This window comes from Bos indicus x Bos taurus, chromosome 5, assembly GCF_003369695.1.
Source record: "Bos indicus x Bos taurus breed Angus x Brahman F1 hybrid chromosome 5, Bos_hybrid_MaternalHap_v2.0, whole genome shotgun sequence".
NCBI lineage: Eukaryota > Metazoa > Chordata > Mammalia > Artiodactyla > Bovidae > Bos > Bos indicus x Bos taurus.
In genome coordinates this window covers 61782612-61804201 of record NC_040080.1, presented here as the reverse complement: position 1 = coordinate 61804201, position 21590 = coordinate 61782612, and the positions used below count along the sequence as shown (strand labels likewise).

General features: G+C 35.0%; 1 protein-coding gene and 1 pseudogene across 1 annotated transcript; both read right to left on the bottom strand.

The window, feature by feature from the left end:
- Positions 1 to 7556: 7556 nt before the first annotated feature.
- LOC113893707 (olfactory receptor 6C76) lies at positions 7557 to 8489 on the bottom strand. Its single transcript, XM_027543582.1, has one exon. The coding sequence runs from the start codon at positions 8487 to 8489 to the stop codon at positions 7557 to 7559; it is 933 nt and encodes a 310-aa protein (XP_027399383.1).
- A 1405-nt stretch (positions 8490 to 9894) lies between these two features.
- LOC113893498 lies at positions 9895 to 20581 on the bottom strand (annotated as a pseudogene).
- Between the last annotated feature and the right edge of the window lie 1009 nt (positions 20582 to 21590).

Below are 21590 nucleotides of genomic sequence, written 5' to 3'. Positions count from 1 at the left end.
GGAAATAATTGGTCAACCCAAATCTAATTAATATAGGTCAGTGACATTCTGAATGTTCTCTGAGAAAATAGCCAATCATACACTTACTTGTTCATATATTTCCCATTTCTTCTAAAATTTAGAGTATAAGTCATTCTAATGTATTCAGAACATTTATGTATATTAAAATGATTTATATAAATAACAAAATATTCTGTAACCAAATACTTATATCATTTTCACATATATTAATGAGGCCTCTGAACCCCTAAATTTCTTTTTGCATTACTTAACATGAAAATTTAAGTTCATGTTTTTACTTGTTGGTTCCAGGCATGTGTATGTTAAGTAACTTCAGTCATGTCTGACTCTTCACAACCCTATGGACTGTAGGCCACCTGGCTCCTCTATCCATGGGATTATCCAGATAAAAATACTGGAGTGAGTTGACATGCTCTCCTCCAGTGGATCTTCACAACCCAGGGATCAAACTCATGTCTCCTGTGACTCCTGCATTGCAGGTGGATTCTTTACTGCTAAGCCACCGGGGAAGCTCTCATGGTTTCATAATGCCTAATAATTCCTTTTGAAAATCTACCAAATAATGGTATCAAGCAACATGTTCACAAAGTATGCTAATGATCTCTAAGAATGATTCACAAGTGAATTTACATGAGAAATGCACAAATACTTTACAGGTATCTAAACATATTGTGGATACCAATACCAAGAGTGTCCACATGTCCTTCTAAAGTATAAGTGTAATTTAAGGAAAGCGACCTATGCTGCACATATTTCTACTCACATATTTCTACTAATTGCCATTGAAAGTGCTAAAATCTAGAAACCATCATTTAAACTTCTCAAATATTTAGATAGTTGATTTTAACTTTAATATTAATATGCATATATATTTATATGTATTCTTATGTATTAATATATATGAGAGATACAGGCATCAGAGAATCAATGCTATATACAATATAAAAGCTGAAAACATATGAAAATAAATTGTGAATACTTACATAAAATTGATCATAAATCACCATTTAAGGTTCTCAACTATTTAGATTATCAATATAGCTATTATATTAATATGTATGTATACTTATGTGTATACATATATATTCATGTATATGAGAGACAGGCAGCAGAGAATCAATGTTATATAAGATATAAAAGCTCAAAAAATGGGCCAAAGAACTAAATAGACATTTCTCCAAAGAAGACATACAGATGGCCAACAAACACATGAAAAGATGCTCAACATCACTCATTATCAGAGAAATGCAAATAAAAACCACTATGAGGTACCATCTCACACCAGTCAGAATGACTGCAATCCAAAAGTCTACCAGCAATAAATGCTGGAGAGGGTGTGGAGAAAAGGGAACCCTCTTACACTGTTGGTGGGAATGCAAACTAGTACAGCCACTATGGAGAACAGTGTGGAGATTCCTTGAAAAACTGGAAATAGAACTGCCTTATGATCCAGCAATCCCACTCCTGGGCATACACACTGAGGAAACCAGAATTGAAAGAGACACGTGTACCCCAATGTTCATCACAGCACTGTTTATAATAGCCAGGACATGGAAGCAACCTAGATGTCCATTAGCAGAGGAATGGATAAGAAAGCGGTGGTACATATACACAATGGAGTATTACTCAGCCATTGAAAAGAATACATTTGAATCAGTTCTAATGAGGTGGATGAAACTGGAGCCTATTATACAGAGTGAAGTAAGCCAGAAGGAAAAACACCAATACAGTATACTAACGCATATATACAGAATTTAGAAAGATGGTAACAATAACCCTGTATACGAGACAGCAAAAGAGACACTGATGTATAGAACAGTCTTTTGGACTCAGTGGGAGAGGGAGAGGATGGGATGATTTGGGAGAATGGCATTGAAATATGTATAATATCATATATGAAACGAGTCACCAGTCCAGGTTCGATGCACGATACTGGATGCTTGGGGCTGGTGCACTGGGACAACCCAGATGGATGGTATGGGGAGGGAGGAGGGAGGAGGGTTCAGGATGGGGAACACATATATACCTGTGGCAGATTCATTTCGATATATGGAAAAGCCAATACAATATTGTAAATTTAAAAAATAAAATAAAATTAAAAAAAAAGCTGAGCATCTTATGAAAATAAGTTGAGAATACTTATTGTCAAATGTTTAATGGTTAGAGTTAGATATTTAATGTGATATATTTGATTCTCTTAAATCAGAAGTGATCAATCATAGATATATTTTCTTCCCTCCAACAGAGCTATAAATCCCTCATAAATATCTTTTTATCCCATCTCCAAAAACCTAATGAGATATTTTCCACATATCTTTTCCCAACATTGTCCAAAAACCTGGAATCTTGAAATATTTCACCTGTCATATTGACATAAACCTCTAGATGAAAGAAATTTGCTGCTATTAATGCTGCAAATTTGAGAATATTTCTTTAATAGGCTTCTCTGCTATTTTGAGGTAAGTGGGCATATCCATTTATTTTTCTTTGAAATGGAGTCAACTTACCACCTTTAATGTGCTTTGCTACATATAACTTCATAAATATTCCTTGAGATAAATTTTTAATGACTTTTGGGATAAACAGTAATGGGGCACTAGTGAATAACATACAAGATCTGCTTTGGCAATCATGTTTTAATTGGTTGATAATGGGACCTATGGCGCAGAGGAAGTTTGAGGAAATCATGCAGCTGGATGTTAGCCAATATTTGAGGAGAACTGAGGCTAAGCAAACCAACATGCTCTAATTTTTATTTTCATATGATCTAAGCATGATTCTTAAATGGTGTGCAGAAATCTGTTTAATGTGAAAAAAAAATATGGCACAGAACGACTAAAGAAAAACACCAAGTTCCATGGGCTGTGAAATGTTGTTAAAATTATGAGGACTTTTTGAGATAGAGCATTTTAGCAAATATTTCTTTAGAATGAATTTGCCTTTCAATACTTGAGCAAAGTCACTAAAATTAGAAGCACATCAGATTTCATTTTTACATTTACTTATTCCTTCCGACTTCTGAGTATGAAATCCAAGACACATTTATATAAAGAACACGATACTGGATGCTTGGGGCTGGTGCACTGGGACGACCCAGAGGGATGGTATGGGGAGGGAGAAGGGAGCAGGGTTCAGGATGGGGAACACATGTATACCTGTGGTAGATTCATTTTGATATATGGCAAAACCAATACAATATTGTAAAGTTAAAAAATAAAATAAAATTAAAACAAAACAAACAACAAAAAAGAATATATATGTAATATATATCAAAACTATTCTTCATGGGGTCACAAAGAGTTGGACAGCATTGAGTGACTAAGCACACACACACACATAGCTATTCTTTCCAGGTGAGCACATTAAGTGGAGTTTATCCCACTGTGACCAAATTCAGTGTTAGAAATATGCATTAGTATAATATCTTCTTAATGAACATATATAATTAAAATCTATTCAATAACATTTTTTACAATAATAATAACATTTTAGTACTAGAAGTCTAATCAATAAAAGTTATTAAAATACATCACAACCACAATGTCAAATATAACATGAATAAAACATCACGTGTATCTTTCCACTTCAAAGAACTTGTTTTGCCTTCATGTGATCTTACTTTTAAGAAAATCTACTTGAAGTGTATATTTATTTTGAAATATTTACCTTCACTGGTAAGTGCTCTTAACAAATTATAATACACATTGTTGATACATCTTTTTTCTTTTTGAATATTTAATGATTTTTTAAATTTTATTTAATTGTATTGGTTTTGCCATATATCAAAATGAATCTGCCACAGGTATACATGATACATCTTTAAACACATTCTAATTTTTGAAATTTGCCCTTGGCACTTAGTAATATTAGTTCCCCTGTCACAAAGTAATATTTAAGCATTCAAAGTGAGCATATGCATTTATTTCAGTTACATAGTTGAATACCATTTTGATATTCAGTTGCTCAGTTGTGTTGGTCTCTGTGACCCCAGGGACTGCAGCAAGCCAGGTTTCTCTGTCCTTCACCATCTGGAGCTTGCTCAGACTCCATAATCAATCAAATTATTACTTTGGGGTATTATGAATGATCAAAAATTTCTAAAATAAATCATATATTAGAATAAGTGACACACACATTTTTATATAATTGTTCTATTTCATTTTGAATGTAGATTCTACAAATGAAATTACTTTTCCTCCTTAAAATTTTCATACACATTCCCATACAACTGTTTGTGTTTATCTCATATGTTTATAAGAATGGCTATTTTACCATAAGCTCAGTGCTACAGGATAGTTTAAACATATCAATGTTGTCAAGAAAAAAAAAATGTCTGGGTGTTTGATTCTGAATAGATATTCTATTTTGGTAATATATTATTGATTTCATAATTTTAATTAAGGTTGTTTACCCTTCAGTGTGATGCTTACCCAAGCCATGTCTTCATGATGAAATTTAAATATGAGATACAAGGCCACATGTACTTGGTAGAAGTGGCTTATTCATACTGATAGAGCTCATTATTGTAAAATAGAATTTTATGGTAATATGAAAATCTGAAAAAACGGTAAAAAGAGGTACACAGAAAAAGAGAAATATCGCAAACATTTAGTTCTAAGGGGTAAACTGAGAAATAAAGCACTAAATAAGGGAAAAGAAATAACTGTAGTTCTTCAATAAAAATCAAGACATTGAGAAGTTAGATACATTTGTGCCCATCATTGATTAGTCAGAGCTGGTTTTAGGGGATGGGCAGCCTGATCATATATCTGCTTGTCTGGTTAAAAGCAAACCATAGCAGCAAAAAAAAAAAAAAAACCCAAGAAAAAAGCAATGATACTCATTTTCTGTACCAATCTGTTTTTGAAAGTACTCGGTTTCATTAGTATATGCTTGCTAAGAATGTGTCTACCTATACATGAAAATTTCATCACTGAAAACTTTTTTTAAAACTTTAATTTATTTTTATTTAATTTTGACTGTGCTGGGTCTTTGTTGTTGAGCATGGGCTTTTCTCTAGTTGGGGCAAGTGGGGAATACTCTTCGTTGCAGTGTCCCAGCTTCTTACTGCAGTGTTTTCACTTGTTGCAGAGCATGGGCCTTAGGCGTGCGAGTTTCAGTAGTTACTGCCCCTGGGCTTGGTAGTTGTGGCACAGGGACTTAGTGGCTCCAGGACAAGTGGGATCTTCCTGAACCAGGGATCAAACCTGTGTCCTCTGCATTGACAGGTGGATTTTTAAACAATGGAACACCAGGGAAGTCCCTGAAACCTTTTTAAAGGCTATTTATTCACACTGGGTTTTACTACATGATCTTTTTGACTTTGATTGGTAAGATTGCAAGCCTGATGAAACATGACACTTGGACAAGGCAAAGGGCCAATTCTTTGCTTTCAAAAATCTATCTGGTCTATGTTATCCTTTTAAGCGTGTCTGTAGGTGGCTATTACCTTAGGAAGTGCTTCTATCTCTGGAGGTAGACATGTTTTCCATACAACCAAACTGGCAAAATGAAGTTGGCTGAAATAAAATCGAGTAGTTACTCCAAAACTACTTCCTTTTCATTGTCAAGCAGGATTTTCTGCCATCTCCACCTACATCTCCGTTGACAATGTGACTCAGACTATGTGACTGAAATTAATCACTATAACAATAATAATAATAAATGCTAACATTATTGCACCATTACTCAATTACTAGCAGTTTTAGATGCTTAAACTATATGTAACATAACAAATCTAGGATTAAACAGAATTATTGACTTTCCTTTGCATGTGAAAATTTTGCAACCAAGAGAAACTCAGCCTACAAATGGCAAAACTAGAGGCAAATCTAGACAACTTAATTCTAACATATATATTTAAGCAGCATCCTATGGCTATGAAACATAGTTCATGGTCAGGGATCAAAGAGATGATTCTTTAATCAACATTTACTCAGAGGGGTATCAATAAGCTTCTTCCAACTGATACTTTTATTGAACTGAGTGGCAGGGAGTCTTGCTTTTTATCATAAACTGAAAAGGATGAACTGAAGTCTACAAGGAACTGTACTATCTATTATGTGATGAAGAACAATTTATTCTGGAAGAATGAAACAGAATTAAACCAAATGAAGATAGATTAAAATCTTTAACAGAGAAAAGGGGAAGCATTTGAGAGAAAATATGAGCAATAAATAGTTATGGGTTAAGCGAATCTATCTTTCCAGTTCCTGAGTTAAGCAGAATTTTCTGGGATCCTACAAATCTTCCTGAGTTTTTTGTTCTATATCTTATTTCCCCCTTAACTTGATTTTACTTTTAATGTTTATTTGGCAAGCAATATAATCCCACATAATATATTGGTCAAATCTTATCAAAGTTTATTAAAGATACCAATAGAGAAAAAATACTAATAGTATTTGTATGTATGAAGTAAGATTCTCATAATGGAAAATAAAATATTTTCAAGCCAAATACTGCCATCTCTGTATATAACTACCTTCTAAAAATCTATTTATATGGTATTGCAATTTCTTTAAATATTAGCTCTATAAAAGTTCTGTATTCAAGAAATGTTTATTAAATAAATAGTTTCTGCATTATTTTTCTTATCTAAATTATCATACAGTGAATTGCTAAAATAGACATAAATGTAGAAAAGTATTTTTCCATTATTAATCTGTTGTTCTGATGACAAATACATAGAATATTTAAACATTTTTATGTAGAATGTAAGTAAACTGTAAGTTAAATTTCATGCTCAAAATATTATTTTTCAACAATGCCTAACTCCTATATTACTTAGTTATTTCTACACCTTTATGACTGAGTTTCCTCTATTTCACTTGATAAAAACCATTAAAAGTATAGTATGCATAAATATATATATATATACATATATATAGACATATATATGATTGTATACTCATATAGCACATATATACATATTTGCATGCTTCTAGAGACATGAGTATGTACTTTTGGATTTAGACATATATAAATTAATAGTAATTTTATTCTACTCAAGTATTTTAGGTGGTGTTTAATGTCGTGCATATTATTTGAAATTAATAAATGGAGCTTCCCATGTAGCACTAGTGATAAAAAGCTTGCCTGCCAATGCAGGAGTTTTAAGAGACGTGGGTTCGAACCCTGGGTCAGGAAGATCCCCTGGAGGAGGGCATGACAACCCCCTCCAGTATTCTTTCTGGAGAATCACATGGACAGAGAAGCCTGGTGGGCTACAGTTTGCTGGGATGCAAAGAGTCAGATGTGAGTGAAGCAGCTTTGCACTCACACACATGTTAATATGTGAAGGGCTTTTAGTTCTAAATTTAAGTTTATAATACGAAATCACATAAGAACACTCCAAAATGATACTGTGCTAAAGTTCATACAAGGAAGATTTACAATAAGAATATTAAATTCAAAATAGCCTAAACAATGCTGTTTCTGTAAAGAAATAGAATAAGGTAGAATATATTTTAGAAAAGATATTATTCATTGGTTCTCTAGTTAAAATTGTATTTGTTTTAGTTAAAATTTAAGTCAGGTCAATGTTTTGAGAACATCTTTCTCACAACATCCTTAACCGCTTGTTTTACCTGCTGGTTCCGTAAGGTATAAATAAACGGATTGAGCATAGGAGCCACAGAGGTATTGAGCATAGCTACTCCCTTTGTCAAAGCAACCCCTTCCTTTGCTGAGGTTTTCACATACATGAAGATGCAACTTCCATAAGAGATTGAGACAACAATCATATGGGAGGAGCAGGTTGAAAAGGCCTTTTTTCTTTGTTGGGCACAAGGGATTCTCAGAATTGTTCTGAGGATGTAGGAGTAGGAGAGGATTACTAACATCAAGGTGGACATGAGCGTCAGCAGAGCTAAAACAAAGCTCATGAGTTCTAGTGTGCTGGTGTCTGTGCAGGAGATTTGCAGTAAAGGAGCAGAATCACAGGTGAAGTGGTCAATGATATTGGAGTCACAGAAATCCAGCTGCAGCCCTATGGTCAGTGGAGGAAAGATCACCAAGAATCCAGCCAGCCAAGAGCCGCCTACAAGCTGGTAGCAGATCTTGTTACTCATGATGGTTGTATAATGCAGAGGTTTGCAGATAGCCACGTAACGATCATAGGACATAGATGCCAGGAGAAAAAACTCTGTTGAACCAAGAAGGATAAAGAAAAAGAGCTGAGCTGCACAAGCATTATAGGAAATAGATTTGTCTCCAGTTAGAATGCTTATCAAAAATCTAGGATTACAGACAGAAGTAAATAAGATTTCTAAGAAGGAGAAATTCCTGAGGAAAAAATACATGGGCGTCTTCAGATGGGAAGCCAGCAGTGTAAGAATGATGATAGTCAGATTTCCACTAACACTCAGCACATATGTGAGAAATAAAAAGAAAAAAATAGCAGCTTGCATTTTGGGATCATCAGTCAGACCTAGAAGGATGAACTCTGTCACTGATGTTCTGTTTCTCATTTCTGGTGGCTGATTGTTGACAAATCTTACTGGCAGATACAAAACAGTAATAAATTGATTAGATAAGCATAAATGTCTGCACCCGTTTTTCAAGTAATAATTTTATTTTCACAAAAAGTTTCTGGACTTTTATACATATATTTTCCTTCCCAATTTTATTATACATCTTAGGAGTGTTTCTTTTGCTTAATATTAGTCTCATCTGTAGGACGTAATGTCCTCTGATCCTTACTGCATGTCTATTGTGTCTTCATTTATTACTCTTGTTACCTGGAAAATCTGGTGATTAAACATGAACTCTTCTCATGCTTCATTGTTAAGCTAAAATACAGAGGAAATTATGTTCTCAAGTTGTCTTTTCCAGGCATTAAAATTCTGACTGATAATGGAAACCAGTGATCTGCCTAAACTTAATATTTCATAGGGAAAATTCTAAACGTTCTTTTGGAGAAGTAGTGAGTACTACCTCTGTTAATTTATTTATTGCCCTTTTTAAAAAATACAGAGACCAAGTCATTGTAATGTATTCTAGACGTTTATTTATATTGAACTATGGTTTATATAATATTATCCATATTTTAAAACCCAGAAATCCATTCAATTTCCAGAATTTAGAATCCCTTAACCCTTACCTTTATTCTTGATTTCTTAAAAATATAACTTTTCATGATATGCAATTAATGTACTGATTTTAATAGATTGTTTAAAAACTTCTAATAAAATAAGTTCTACAGATTGAGTTAATAGCTTAAACAATATATTTATAACTGTGTTAATGAAGACCAGAAATACTCATAAAATTAAAATATGAAATATGCAAACACTTTATATATGTCATTTAGAGCTATCTTGGACATCCAGGCCAAGAATATGTATCAAGTTTTTGTAAAGTGTGATTATACCAAAATTAAGGAAAATGTGGTGTGTTCTACACATTTTTGTTAATTGATAGGAATCACCATTTGAAATATCTTTACATTTCAGTTTATTGGTTTAACTATTGAATATATATGTAAGATAATGTACTGTAATAATATTATATACACTGTATGTAATTATATGTATCAGAGAAGAAGAAAATCACAACACAGGGTCATAATCAATGCTTTGTAGTAAATAGAAGCATCAAATTAAAATAAACAGTATACTTACATATGATCAAAAGACTGATGATTTGTGTGACACATTGAATACAAACTAATGTGCTCAATTAAGATAAATCAAAAGAAAAGTAGTAGTCTAATGCTTCATGGAGAAATGACTATTCTCCCTGTCTTTCCATAAATCTCTCTATTCTTCCATAAAACCCTTCATGTTTCAGGAGCTAAATAGCTAATGGAACAGTTATCTCATATTTTCCTTCACCGTTTGTCCCAAATATGGAATCCTGAACATATCCTACCAGCTATCTTAGCAGCAATATTTTCATGTGAAAGCTAAAAAGGAAAAACATTTGAAAAATCTTTTGTAATAAGCTCTTCTGATAATTCACAGAAGGCCATTTCCATTTATTTTTCTTAGGAAAAAAGTAAACCTAGAAAATTTAAAGTGTTTTGTTACAGAACTATATTTTTTTTTTGCTTCAGAAATATTCTTTGAGATAAATCCTTAATGACTTCTGGGAAAATAATAATAGGGCACTGATGAATCATGCACAAGATTAGCTTTGGTGAGTATATTTAATTGATATTATGGGACCTGTGTCCCAGGAGAAGGTTGAGAAAATTATCCAACAGGGTGATGGTCAAGTATTTGGTGAGGTGGGAAGTGTAGTGAAAATAAACCAACATTTCCTGATCATATTTTTATGATGGCCATATCCTTCACACTGTATGGTATATGTTTAAAATATGAAAGCAAAACAGACAGAAGACAATTAATGAAGAAAGACATGATCTCATCGTGTATAAAATAACTTTAAAATTATTAAATCTTTTGAGTTGCATCATTTCAGCTATATTTCCTTAAGAAGTACTTCTACTTTCATGAATTGAGCTAAATAACTAGTATACACCAAAATTAGAAACAACCGAAATTTCACCTTTATGTTTCTGTATTATTTCCAATGTATTGGCATAGAATCCAAGATACACTTTAATGTGTACCAAAACTGCTCTTACTAATGAGCAAATGAGGCACAGTTCATTCCACAGTGAGTAAATACAAGGCAGAAAAAGATAACTTCTTCAAAATAGCATCTTGTTGTTGAATATATCATATAAATGAAAACTAAGATACTTAAATTACTTTTGTGTACCCAATAATGATACTTCAAAGCAGAGGCTTAACTAATAGTTGATTTATTAGATATTTTATCACCACTGTAAGTATAAATATAATTATAAAAACACAAAATGATATTTTTCCATTTTAAAGAATTTGTCTTCATGTGATATATACATTACTTCAAGCACTTGATAATTAATAGGAAATCTTCATTTTAGCCAATAGTTAACCATTGGCTTTGGGCTTCCCTGGTGGCTCAGGGTAAAGACTATTCCTGCCAATGTAGGAAGCATGGGTTCAGTCCCTGGGTTAGCTTCGAACCCTGAGTCAGGTTTTCCACATTTGATTTTTTTTTTAATTTCAATTTTTAATTAAACTTCACATTTAATTTCAATATTTCCATTCCTTCTAATTAAATGGTGTGAGATACCTACAGTGATTGAAAACGGTAAAGGTGTGTGATTTATCTTTGAATTTCCCTAATTTGTATACCAATAATTGTGTTCTCTGATCCTTATACATGTATGTTAAATAGGTGTGTAAGCATCTTGCACTGATTTTCAGTAATTTCATGGACTAAGCTTTTTATGATTACCTACTTCTGACTATTTAATGTTAAAATTTTTCTGATGTTATGATATGGAAAAACAAAGGTCACTGCATGTGATGTAAAAGCAGTTATCCCTAATATTTAGCAATAATGATTTCATTAATAATTAATATTTAATAATTAGTCATAATTTCTGTTGACATCACTCACTGAAAGAAATCACCCACCAAACACCTGCAGTCTCTCACAACTCCAGTTTATTGCCTAACAAGAAGAGTATAACTTGGAAAAATATAGATAAATAGTTCTGATGAAGCAGAGCTGCAAGAAAGTGATATGGACAACTTAATCTATTTTCACAGTAGAGGATAATTTTTTTTTAAATCTTTTTAACAAAACTTATTTATATTTATTAAACTTATTTATTTTTAATTTTTATTTTATATTGGAGTATAATTGATTAACACTGTTCTGTTAGTTTCAGGTGTACATCACAGTGAATCAATTATACATATACATGAATCTATTCTTTTTCAAAATTATTTTCCTATTTAGGTTACTACAGAATAGTGAGCAGAGTTCACTGTGGTACACAGTAGGTCTTTGGTGGTTATCTCCTTTAAATATAGCAGTGTGTACATGTCCATCCCAAACACTCTCTGCAATCCGTTTTTTTCCCTTTACAGATTTGAATAGCTGACTCAATAGAAAAGGAAATAAAAGTAGGGAGGAGACAGAGTCCTTTGGTATAAATAATCATAAAGCATGGTTTTCTAAACCTTGAATTTAGGTTCCATTCATTAACTGTGGGTTATTGTGAATTTTATTTTGAATCATTTATTCCTCATGTAGGGCTTGAATAGCTATCTAGAGCTTTCTAATTGTCTTTTGAAATTAAAGACCAATATTAAAATCACATCTCAGACTTTTCCTATGTTTGCCAACTGTGGAATACATGATACATAGAGCTGGGAACATTATAGGGGGAAAAAAGTAACAAATACAGAGAAATACTTTTGGAAGTAGAAAAGTGAAATATAAAAGGAGCTATAAAATAACTGTGAAATCTTTGTCCACCCTATTTAATTTGAATTGTGTCCTCCTTTCCTTACAGTATATCAATTTTGTTCATATTATTTTCACTTACTACAATACAAAATAATTTAAATTTCAATTATGTTGACTGTTTGAAGTCTGTTCCTGCACTAGAAATAAACTCTGCAATATCAAGAGGTTTTGTGTGCTTTGTTCCCTTCTGTATATCAACCATCTGAAACAGTGGTTTGTGTTTATGTGTTGTTTATTTGTGGTTTCAGTTACAGATTTCATAATGATTAACCCACTCCAGTGTTCTTGCCTGGAGAATCCCAGGGACGGCAGAGCCTGGTGGGCTGCCGTCCATGGGGTCACACAGAGTCGGACACGACTGAAGCAACTTAGCAGCAGCAGTGCTTGATTGATAATAACATTTTTTTTGTTGTTGAAGACAAGTCCTTCAGGACTTGTTTTACCTACTGGTTTCTTAAGGTGTATGCAAAGGGATTCAGCATGGGAGCAACAGAGGTATTAAGTACTGCTGCTGCTGCTGCTACTGCTAAGTCACTTCAGTCATGTCCGACTCTGTGTGATCCCATAGATGGCAGCCCACCAGGCTTCCCCGTCCCTGGGATTCTCCAGGTAAGAACACTGGAGTGGGTTGCCATTTCCTTCTCCAATGCATGAAAGTGAAAAGTGAAAGTGAAATCGCTCAGTCCTGTCCGACCCTCAGCGACCCCATGGATTGCAGCCCACCAGGCTCCTCCATCCATGGGATTCTCCAGGCAGGAGTACTGGAGTGGGGCGCCATTGCCTTCTCCGATGAAAATACAATTCCTGTGAGAAACAGAAACCACAATCATATGAGCAAGTAGAGAAGGCCTTTTTCCTTTGCTGGGCAGAAGGTATCTTCAGAATTGTTTTAAGGATGTGTAAAAGAGAATCACCAAGGCTAAAGTTACCATGAGTGTGAATGCTGCTAAGAAAAATGCCATAAGTTCTAGAAACTCTGTGTCTGTGCAAGCAATCAGTAGCATAGGAGAAGAGTCACAAGTGAAGTGATCAATGATGTTGGAATCACAGAAATCCAGCTGGAAGCCCATAATCAGGGTCGGGTAGAGGAGGGAAGATAATTAAGAAACCAGCCAGCCAGGAGCTGATTACAAGCTGATTGATTACAAGCTAGTTGCAGACTCTGTTACTCATGATGGTTGTGTAATGTATAGGTTTGCTGATAGCCACATAACAATCATAGGACATCACCTCCAGAAGGAAAAACTCTGGAGGCCAGAATTGAAAAACAAACAAACAAACAAAAAACAACACTTGTGTCATGCAAGCATTATAGGAAATGATTGTGTCTCCTGTAGCAGGGCTGCTCAGAAACCTAGGAATACAGACTGTGGTGAATGAAATTTCTAAGAAAGAGAAATTCCTAAGGAAGAAATACACAGGTGTCTTCAAACAGACACTGAATAGTTTTAACATGATGATGTTCATGTTTCCATTACACTCAGTAAGTGAACAACATAAAGAAGAAATTACAACTTGTACCTCTGAGCCATCTTTAAGCCCCAGAAAAATGAATTCTCTGATTAATGCTTTATTTGGCATGACTAAACTCTGAATCCTGCAGGTCTATAGGTAAAAAAAGAGAGGATATCAACTCCTTATATGATTTCAAATACGTTTATAGTGCTTTTATCTTGTACAAAGAACAATAAAACACACATTATTAGGAAGTGACAAAACTTTATCCATCAGAATAAAGCAAAAGCACTCAATATGTCAGCAAATTTGGAAAACTCATCAGTGGCCACAGGACTGGAAAAGGTCAGTTTTTATTCCAATCCCAAAAAAAGGAAATGCCAAAGAATGCTCAAACTACCACACAATTGCACTCATCTCACACGCTAATAAAGTAATGCTCAAAATTCTCCAAGACAGGCTTCAACAATATGTGAACTGTGAACTTACAGATGTTCAAGCTGGTTTTAGAAAAGGCAGAGGAACCAGAGATCAAATTACCAGCATCCACTGGATGATGGAAAAAGCAAGAGAGTTCCAGAAAAACATCTATTTCTGCTTTATTGACTATGTCAAAGCCTTTGACTGTGTGGATCACAATAAACTGTGGAAAATTCTGAAAGAGATGGGAATACCAGACCACCTGAGCAGCCTCTTGAGAAACCTATATGCAGGTCAGGAAGCAACAGTTAGAACTGGGCATGGAACAACAGACTGGTTCCAAATAGGAAAAGGAGTACGTCAAGGCTGTATATTGTCACCCTGCTTATTTAACTTATATGCAGAGTACATTATGAGAAATGCTGGGCTGGATGAAGCACAAGCTGGAATCAAGATTGCTGGGAGAAATATCAATAGCCTCAGATGCGCAGATAAACACCACCCTTATGGCAGAAAGTGAAGATGAACTGAAAAGCCTTTTGATGAAAGTGAAAGTGGAGAGTGAAAAAGTTGGCTTAAAGCTCAACATTCAGTAAATGAAGATCATGGCATCTGGTCCCATCACTGCATGGCAAATAGATGGGGAAACAGTGGAAACAATGACTGACTTTATTTTTTTGGGCTCCAAAATCACTGGAGATGGTGATTGCAGCCATGAAATTAAAAGATTGGAGCCTATATACAAAGTGAAGTAAGCCAGAAAGTAAAACACCAATACAGTATACTAACGCATATATGTGGAATTTAGAAAGGTGGTAACAATAACCCTGTATACAAGACAGCAAAAGAGACACTGATATATAGAACAGTCTTTTGGACTCTGTGGGAGGGGGAGAGGGTGGGATGATTTGGAAGAATGGCATTGAAATATGTATAATATCATATATGAAATGAGTCGCCAGTCCAGGTTTGATGCACGATACTGAAAGCTTGGGGCTGGTGAACTGGGATGACCCAAAGGGATGGTATGGGGAGGGATGAGGGAGGAGGGTTCAGGATGGGGAACACAAGTATACCTGTGGCAGATTCATTTTGATATATGGCAAAACCAATACAATATTGTAAAGTTAAATAAAATAAAATTAAAAAAAGAAAAAAAAAGAAGATTAAAAAAATAAATAAATAAATAAAAGATGCTTACTCCATGGAAGGAAAGTTATGACCAACCTAGATAGCATATTCAAAAGCAGAGACATTACTTTGCCAACAAAGGTCCATCTAATCAAGGCTATAGTTTTTTCAGTAGTCATGTATGGATGTGAGAGTTGAACTGTGAAGAAAGTTGAGCGCCGAAGAATTGATGCTTTTGAACTGTGGTGTTGAAGACTCTTGAGAGTCCCTTGGACTGCAAGGAGATCCAACCAGTCCATTCTAAAGGAGATCATCGCTGGGTGTTCTTTGGAAGGAATGACGCTAAAGCTGAAACTCCAGTACTTTGGCCACCTCATGCGAAGCGTTGACTCATTGGAAAAGACTCTGATGCTAGGAGGGATTGGGGGCAGAAGGAGAAGGGGACGACAGAGCAAGAGATGGCTGGATGGCATCACCGACTTGATGGACGTGAGTTTGAGTGAACTCCGTGAGTTGGGGATGGACAGGGAGGCTTGGCATGCTGCAATTCATTGGGTCACAAAGAGTCGGACACGACTGAGCGACTGAACTGAACTGAATGCAAATTCATATTATGAAACATGTATAATATTATGTATGAAACAAGTCACCAGTCCAGGTTCGATGCACGATATTGGATGCTTGGGGCTGGTGCACTGGGATGACCCAGAGGGAGGGTATCGGGAGGGAGGAGGGAGGAGGGTTCAGGATGGGGAACACAGATATACCTGTGATGGATTCATTTCGATATTTGGCAAAACTAATACAATATTGTAAAGTTTAAAAATAAAATTTTAAAAAATTCATATTAGAATTTGTCTAGTGGGGAAAAAAGTTAATCTGTGTTTAAAAACCTTAAATTTTTATCTCAGCTTTTGATAATTCCCTGCTGTATAGTTTTGATTACTTATTAACATACAGAAAGTCATTTTTCACAGTCATAAGAACAAGTCATAATGATAAATACTTAGCGTACTTCACTAGGAAGTAGGTCATTGGGAAGATTAAACAAGTTACTGAGTATATAGTATTTCTGAAAACATAATGTGCATAAAATTCTACATGCTAATTTTTCTATTCAAAAATTTATTTTTGTTTTGGAATGCATTCTTTTTCTAAATAAGTTGTGGTCTAGTCATAGTAAAAAGTTAAAGAGAAAATATTATTTATGAGCAATTCATTGAAATCAATTCTATTCTGCCTTTATGCAAAATTAATTCTATTCACTCCTTTTTAACTAAAGGTAATGCAAGCACAATCTTAGCTTCTTGTTAGCCCAATGTTAGCCCATAAACAAAGTTACAGGGTAAAATTTCCTGTTGGACTCCTTAAATAAAGTCAATCACTAAACAATGAAAGAGATCATATTGTTTCCTGTAAGATTATATACTTATTTCAGAAAGTTATTGCATGACAACCTTTATCAAGTTCTGCTTTCAAAAATAGTAATTTGATAGCTGTATTGTTTATTAAACTAGTTATGAAGGATGCAATAGGGAAAGAAACTATATTAAAAGGAAGATAGTAACATCAATGATAACAGTAATTAATCATATAACAAAATATAATGAATTTTACTATTAGTGTTATTATCAATATTATTCATATTATAACAAAGATATAAACAGCCTTTTACTCTGTGCCCAAAATGCTTTTGCTTGGTCCTTTTAAGGGACTCATTATGCAGATGAGGGAATTGACTGAAAAAATACTACCTGACTCCCTCCTCAGGCAAGTGTGATACATTTATGAGTTCAGCTCTGACAAGTTTACAAAGCTATAGGCAGAGAAAATAATGCAAGAATTGACAGAGTGCCTTCATGCTGCATTTTAAAGAGAGTAATTTTTAGAGATATATGATTTCAAAAAGATAATTAATGATGTAGATAAAGAAAAAATGCACTCACCTTTATGATAGTCAATGGAACCGAGTCATGGTTTAAACCTGAATATTTTTCTGATTATCTACAATAAGAGAAACATGATGTTTTAGGTAGAAAAGATTTCCTTCACTTTGACATATTTTATAAAATGAATTCACATTTGTGCACTCATGATTAAAAATTTAAATCTTTGGTTTGGATTTTCCTAGTCATAAACCAACCATTTCTCAAATACCCAATCTGTGAGGATGAAAAAATCCAGTCCGCAAACATCCAAAATTTTTTTTTTGTAATTTAAGTGTCATGGGTTTTATGACTTTTCTGATATTGCTCAGTGATATAGGTTTTCCAAAATGCTTTTCTCCAAAATAAACTGACCCATTTAATATATTTTGAGTGTACTGTTACAGATGAGTTTTTTTTTTTTTTTTGAGGGAAATATAAAGAAAACTTCTCTGAGGAAGAAAAACCAGTGCATCTACAATGCAGTTTATTTTAGCTACAATTTTTAATAAGATTCCTTCAGGAGCCATTAGGTATTGAATGACTATAGAATTCTATCTGTAATACTGGAGTTTGCATGGAAAAAAAGGAAAGACTGATGAAAAAATTATTTCTTGGTTATTTTTCAAATATTTTTTCTGACCATTGTTTTAAAAGAAGAGAGACTCTCATTGACTCTCTTGCAAATTTTTGTGAGGAAAATGAATATAGGGTAAAAATGTATTTGGAGCCTAAAAGAAATACCTTACCTATGTGGTTATATAGTACAAACGATGGTGAAAAGGTGTTTTTTGTTTTTGTTTGTCCTTTCTTTTTTAAATACAGCTGATGTTCTCTTTGGAAAAGGTCATACATTTTTAATGAGAGATTTAATAAAGTATTACAGATTTCTTCAAGTAAATATTTTGTATACTTGGATTTAGAAAGGAACATGTGTCACCAAAGATTGGGTGTTTTAAACTTTAATTTTAGTTAAAATTAATTAACATAATGGTTTCTAGACTTCAATTAATGGTGTCATAGGGATGGCAGTCCACATGGTCTATGCTCTACCAAGCTAAAATAATAGCTGTTTACTTTGCACGATAGGGAGTATTTGTAGGACTGAATGCAATGATTATGGTAAATAGGGCTCTATTATCAGGCAGAGGCAAAGAAAGATAACACCTAATAGCATGATTCAATCTGGAGGAGTTCAGTTCAGTTCAGTCACTCAGTCCTGTCTGACTCTGCGACCCCATGGACTGCAGCACGCCAGGCTTCCCTGTACATCACCCACTCTTGAGTTTATTCAAACTCATGTCCACTGAGCCGGGGATGCCATCCAATAATTTCATCCTCTGTCACCCCTTCTTCTCCCGCCTTCAGTCTTCCCCAGGATCAGGGTCTTTTCAAATGAGTCAGCTCTTCACATCAGGTGGCCAAAGTATTGGAGTTTCAGCTTCAGTTCAGTTCAGTTCAGTCGCTCAGTTGTGTCCGACTCTTTGTGACCGCATGAATCGCAGCATGCCAGGCCTCCCTGTCCATCACCAACTCCGGGAGTTCACTCAGACTCATGTCCATCGAGTCAGTGAAGCCATCCAGCCATCTCATCCTCTGTTGTCCCCTTCTCCTCCTGACCCCAACCCCTCCCAGCATCCGTCTTTTCCAATGAGTCAACTCTTCACATGAGGTGGCCAAAGTACTGGAGTTTCAGCTTCAACATCAGTCATTCCAATGAACACTCAGGACTGATCTCCTTTAGGATGGACTGGTTGGATCTCCTTGCAGTCTAAGGGACTCTTTCTTCCAAGGAGCAAGTGTCTTTTAATTTCATGGATGCAGTCACCATCTGCAGTGATTTCGGAGCCCAAAAGATAAAGTCTGCCACAGTTTCCACTGTTTCCCCCATCTATTTCCCATGAAGTGATGTGACCAGATGCCATGATATTAGTTTTCTGAATGTTGAGCTTTAAGCCAACTTTTTCACTCTTCACTTTCACTTTCACCAAGAGGCTTTTGAGTTCCTCTTCACTTTCTGCCATAAGGGTGATGTCATCTGCCTACCTGAGGTTATTGATATTTCTCCCAGCAATCTTGATTCCAGCTTGTGCTTCATCCAGCCCAGCATTTCTCTTGATGTACTCTGCATATAAGATAAATAATCACGATGACAATATACAGCTTTGACGTACTCCTTTTCCTACTTGGAACCAGTCTGTTGTTCCATGTACAGTTCCAGCTGTTGCTTCCTGACCTGCATATAGATTTCTTAAGAGGCAGGTCAGGTGGTCTGGTATTCCCATCTATTGAAGAACTTTCCACAGTTTATTGTGATCCACACAGTCAAAGGCTTTGACATAGTCAATAAAGCAGAAATAGATGTTTTTCTGGAACTCTTTTGCTTTTTTGAAGATCCAGCAGATGTTGGCAATTTGATCTCTGGTTCCTCTGCCTTCTCTAAATCCACCTTTAACATCTGGAAGTTCACAGTTCACATATTCCTGAAGCTTGGCTTGTAGAATTTTGAGCAATACTTTACTAGCATGTGAGATGAGTGCAACTGTGTGGTAGTTTGAGCATTCTTTGCATTGCCTTTCTTAGGGATTGGAATGAAAACTGACCTTTTCCAGTCCCATGGCCACTGCTGAGTTTTCCAAATGTACTGGCATATTGAGTGCAGCACTTTCACAGAATTATCTTTTAGGATTTTAAATAGCTCAACTGGAGTTCCATCACCTCCACTAGCTTTGTTCGTGGTGATGCTTCCTAAGGCCCACTTGACTTCACATTCCAGGATTTCTGGCTCTAGATAACACCATTGTGATTATTTAAGTAGTGAAAATCTTTTTTGTACAGTTCTTCTGTGTATTCTTGCCACCTCTTCATAGTATCTTCTGATTCTGTTAGCAAGGAGAGAGAAGAAAGCCTGCTATTCATTATTGTTGTGTAATGCAATGGCTTATAGATAGCCACATAATGATCATAGGGCATGATGGTCAAAAGAAAAAATTCTGTTGAACCAAGGAATATGAGAAAATGTCCTGGTCCACACAAGAATTATACGAAATGGTCATATCCGCTGTTACAATGCTGACCATAAATCTAGGAATACAAACTGTAGTGAATGAGATTTCTAAGAAATTGAAATTCCTAAGGAATAAATACATGGGTGTTTTGGGGTGTGAGTTTAGCAGAGTAAGTGTGATAACTGTCATGTTTTCAGTTGCTCTCAGTATATATGTGCAAAATAGAAACAGAAAAATGAAAACATTTAGCTCTGGATCATCTGTTAATCCCAGAAGTATGAACTCTTTGGCAGAGGTGGGATTTCTCATTTCTTATTGCTTACTTCTTCCTGGTCTGTAAATACAAACAAGAAACATGATTTAGTGAGTACAGGGTTTCTTTTTTCTAACCTTTGCTTGTTTAAGAAATGTATGATATAATGGATCAATAAATTAATCACTTAGTGTTACCACCACTTTTGAAACCAAGTTTAAGCCAGGACAAGAAAACTTTTTTATTTAGATCATTCTCCTTTTAATATTGAATGAGTCCCTTGATCTCTTCAAGAAAATTAGAGATACCAAGGGAACATTTCATGCAAAGATGGGCTCTATAAAGGGAAGAAATGGTATGGACCTGACAGAAGCAGAAAGTATTAACAAGAGATGGCAAGAATACACAGAAGCACTGTACAAAAAGATCTTCATGACCCAGTTAATCACGATGGTGTGATCACTATCTAGAGTCAGTCATCCTGGAATTTGAAGTCAAGTGGGCCTTAGGAGGCATCACTACAAACTAAGCTAGTAGAGGTTATGGATTTCCAGTCCATCCTAAAGGAGATCAGACCTGGGTGTTCATTGGAGGGTCTGATGTTGCAGCTGAAAGTCCAATACTTTAGCCACCTGATGTGAAGAGCTGAGTCATTTGCAAAGACCCTGATGCTGGGAAAGATTGAGGGCAGGAAGAGAAGGGGATGACAGAGGATGAGATGGTTGGATGGCATCACCGACTCAATGGACATGAGTTTGGGTGGGCTCCGGGAGTTGGTGTTAGACAGGGAGGCCTGGCGTGATGCAGTCCATGGGGTCACAAAGAGTTGGACATGACTGAGCGACTGAACTGAACTGAGTCCCTTGAAAAGAGTAATAATCATGTTTGTATAAGAAAAATATGTTTATCACATATAGTTATCTATCTTTTCAGAGTTTGATCATATGGGTAAAAAAGTTCAGTAAATACTATAAAATGTTTTAATATTTGTTCAATCACCACATGTATAATTTGAAATTTGTCTTTAAGAGTTATTTTCCATATTTTTAAATCTTAATATCATTC

Bases quoted from the DNA above. Each gene is read 5' to 3' on its own strand.
- LOC113893707 (XM_027543582.1), bottom strand. From the start codon at position 8,489: ATGAGAAACAGAACATCAGTGACAGAGTTCATCCTTCTAGGTCTGACT.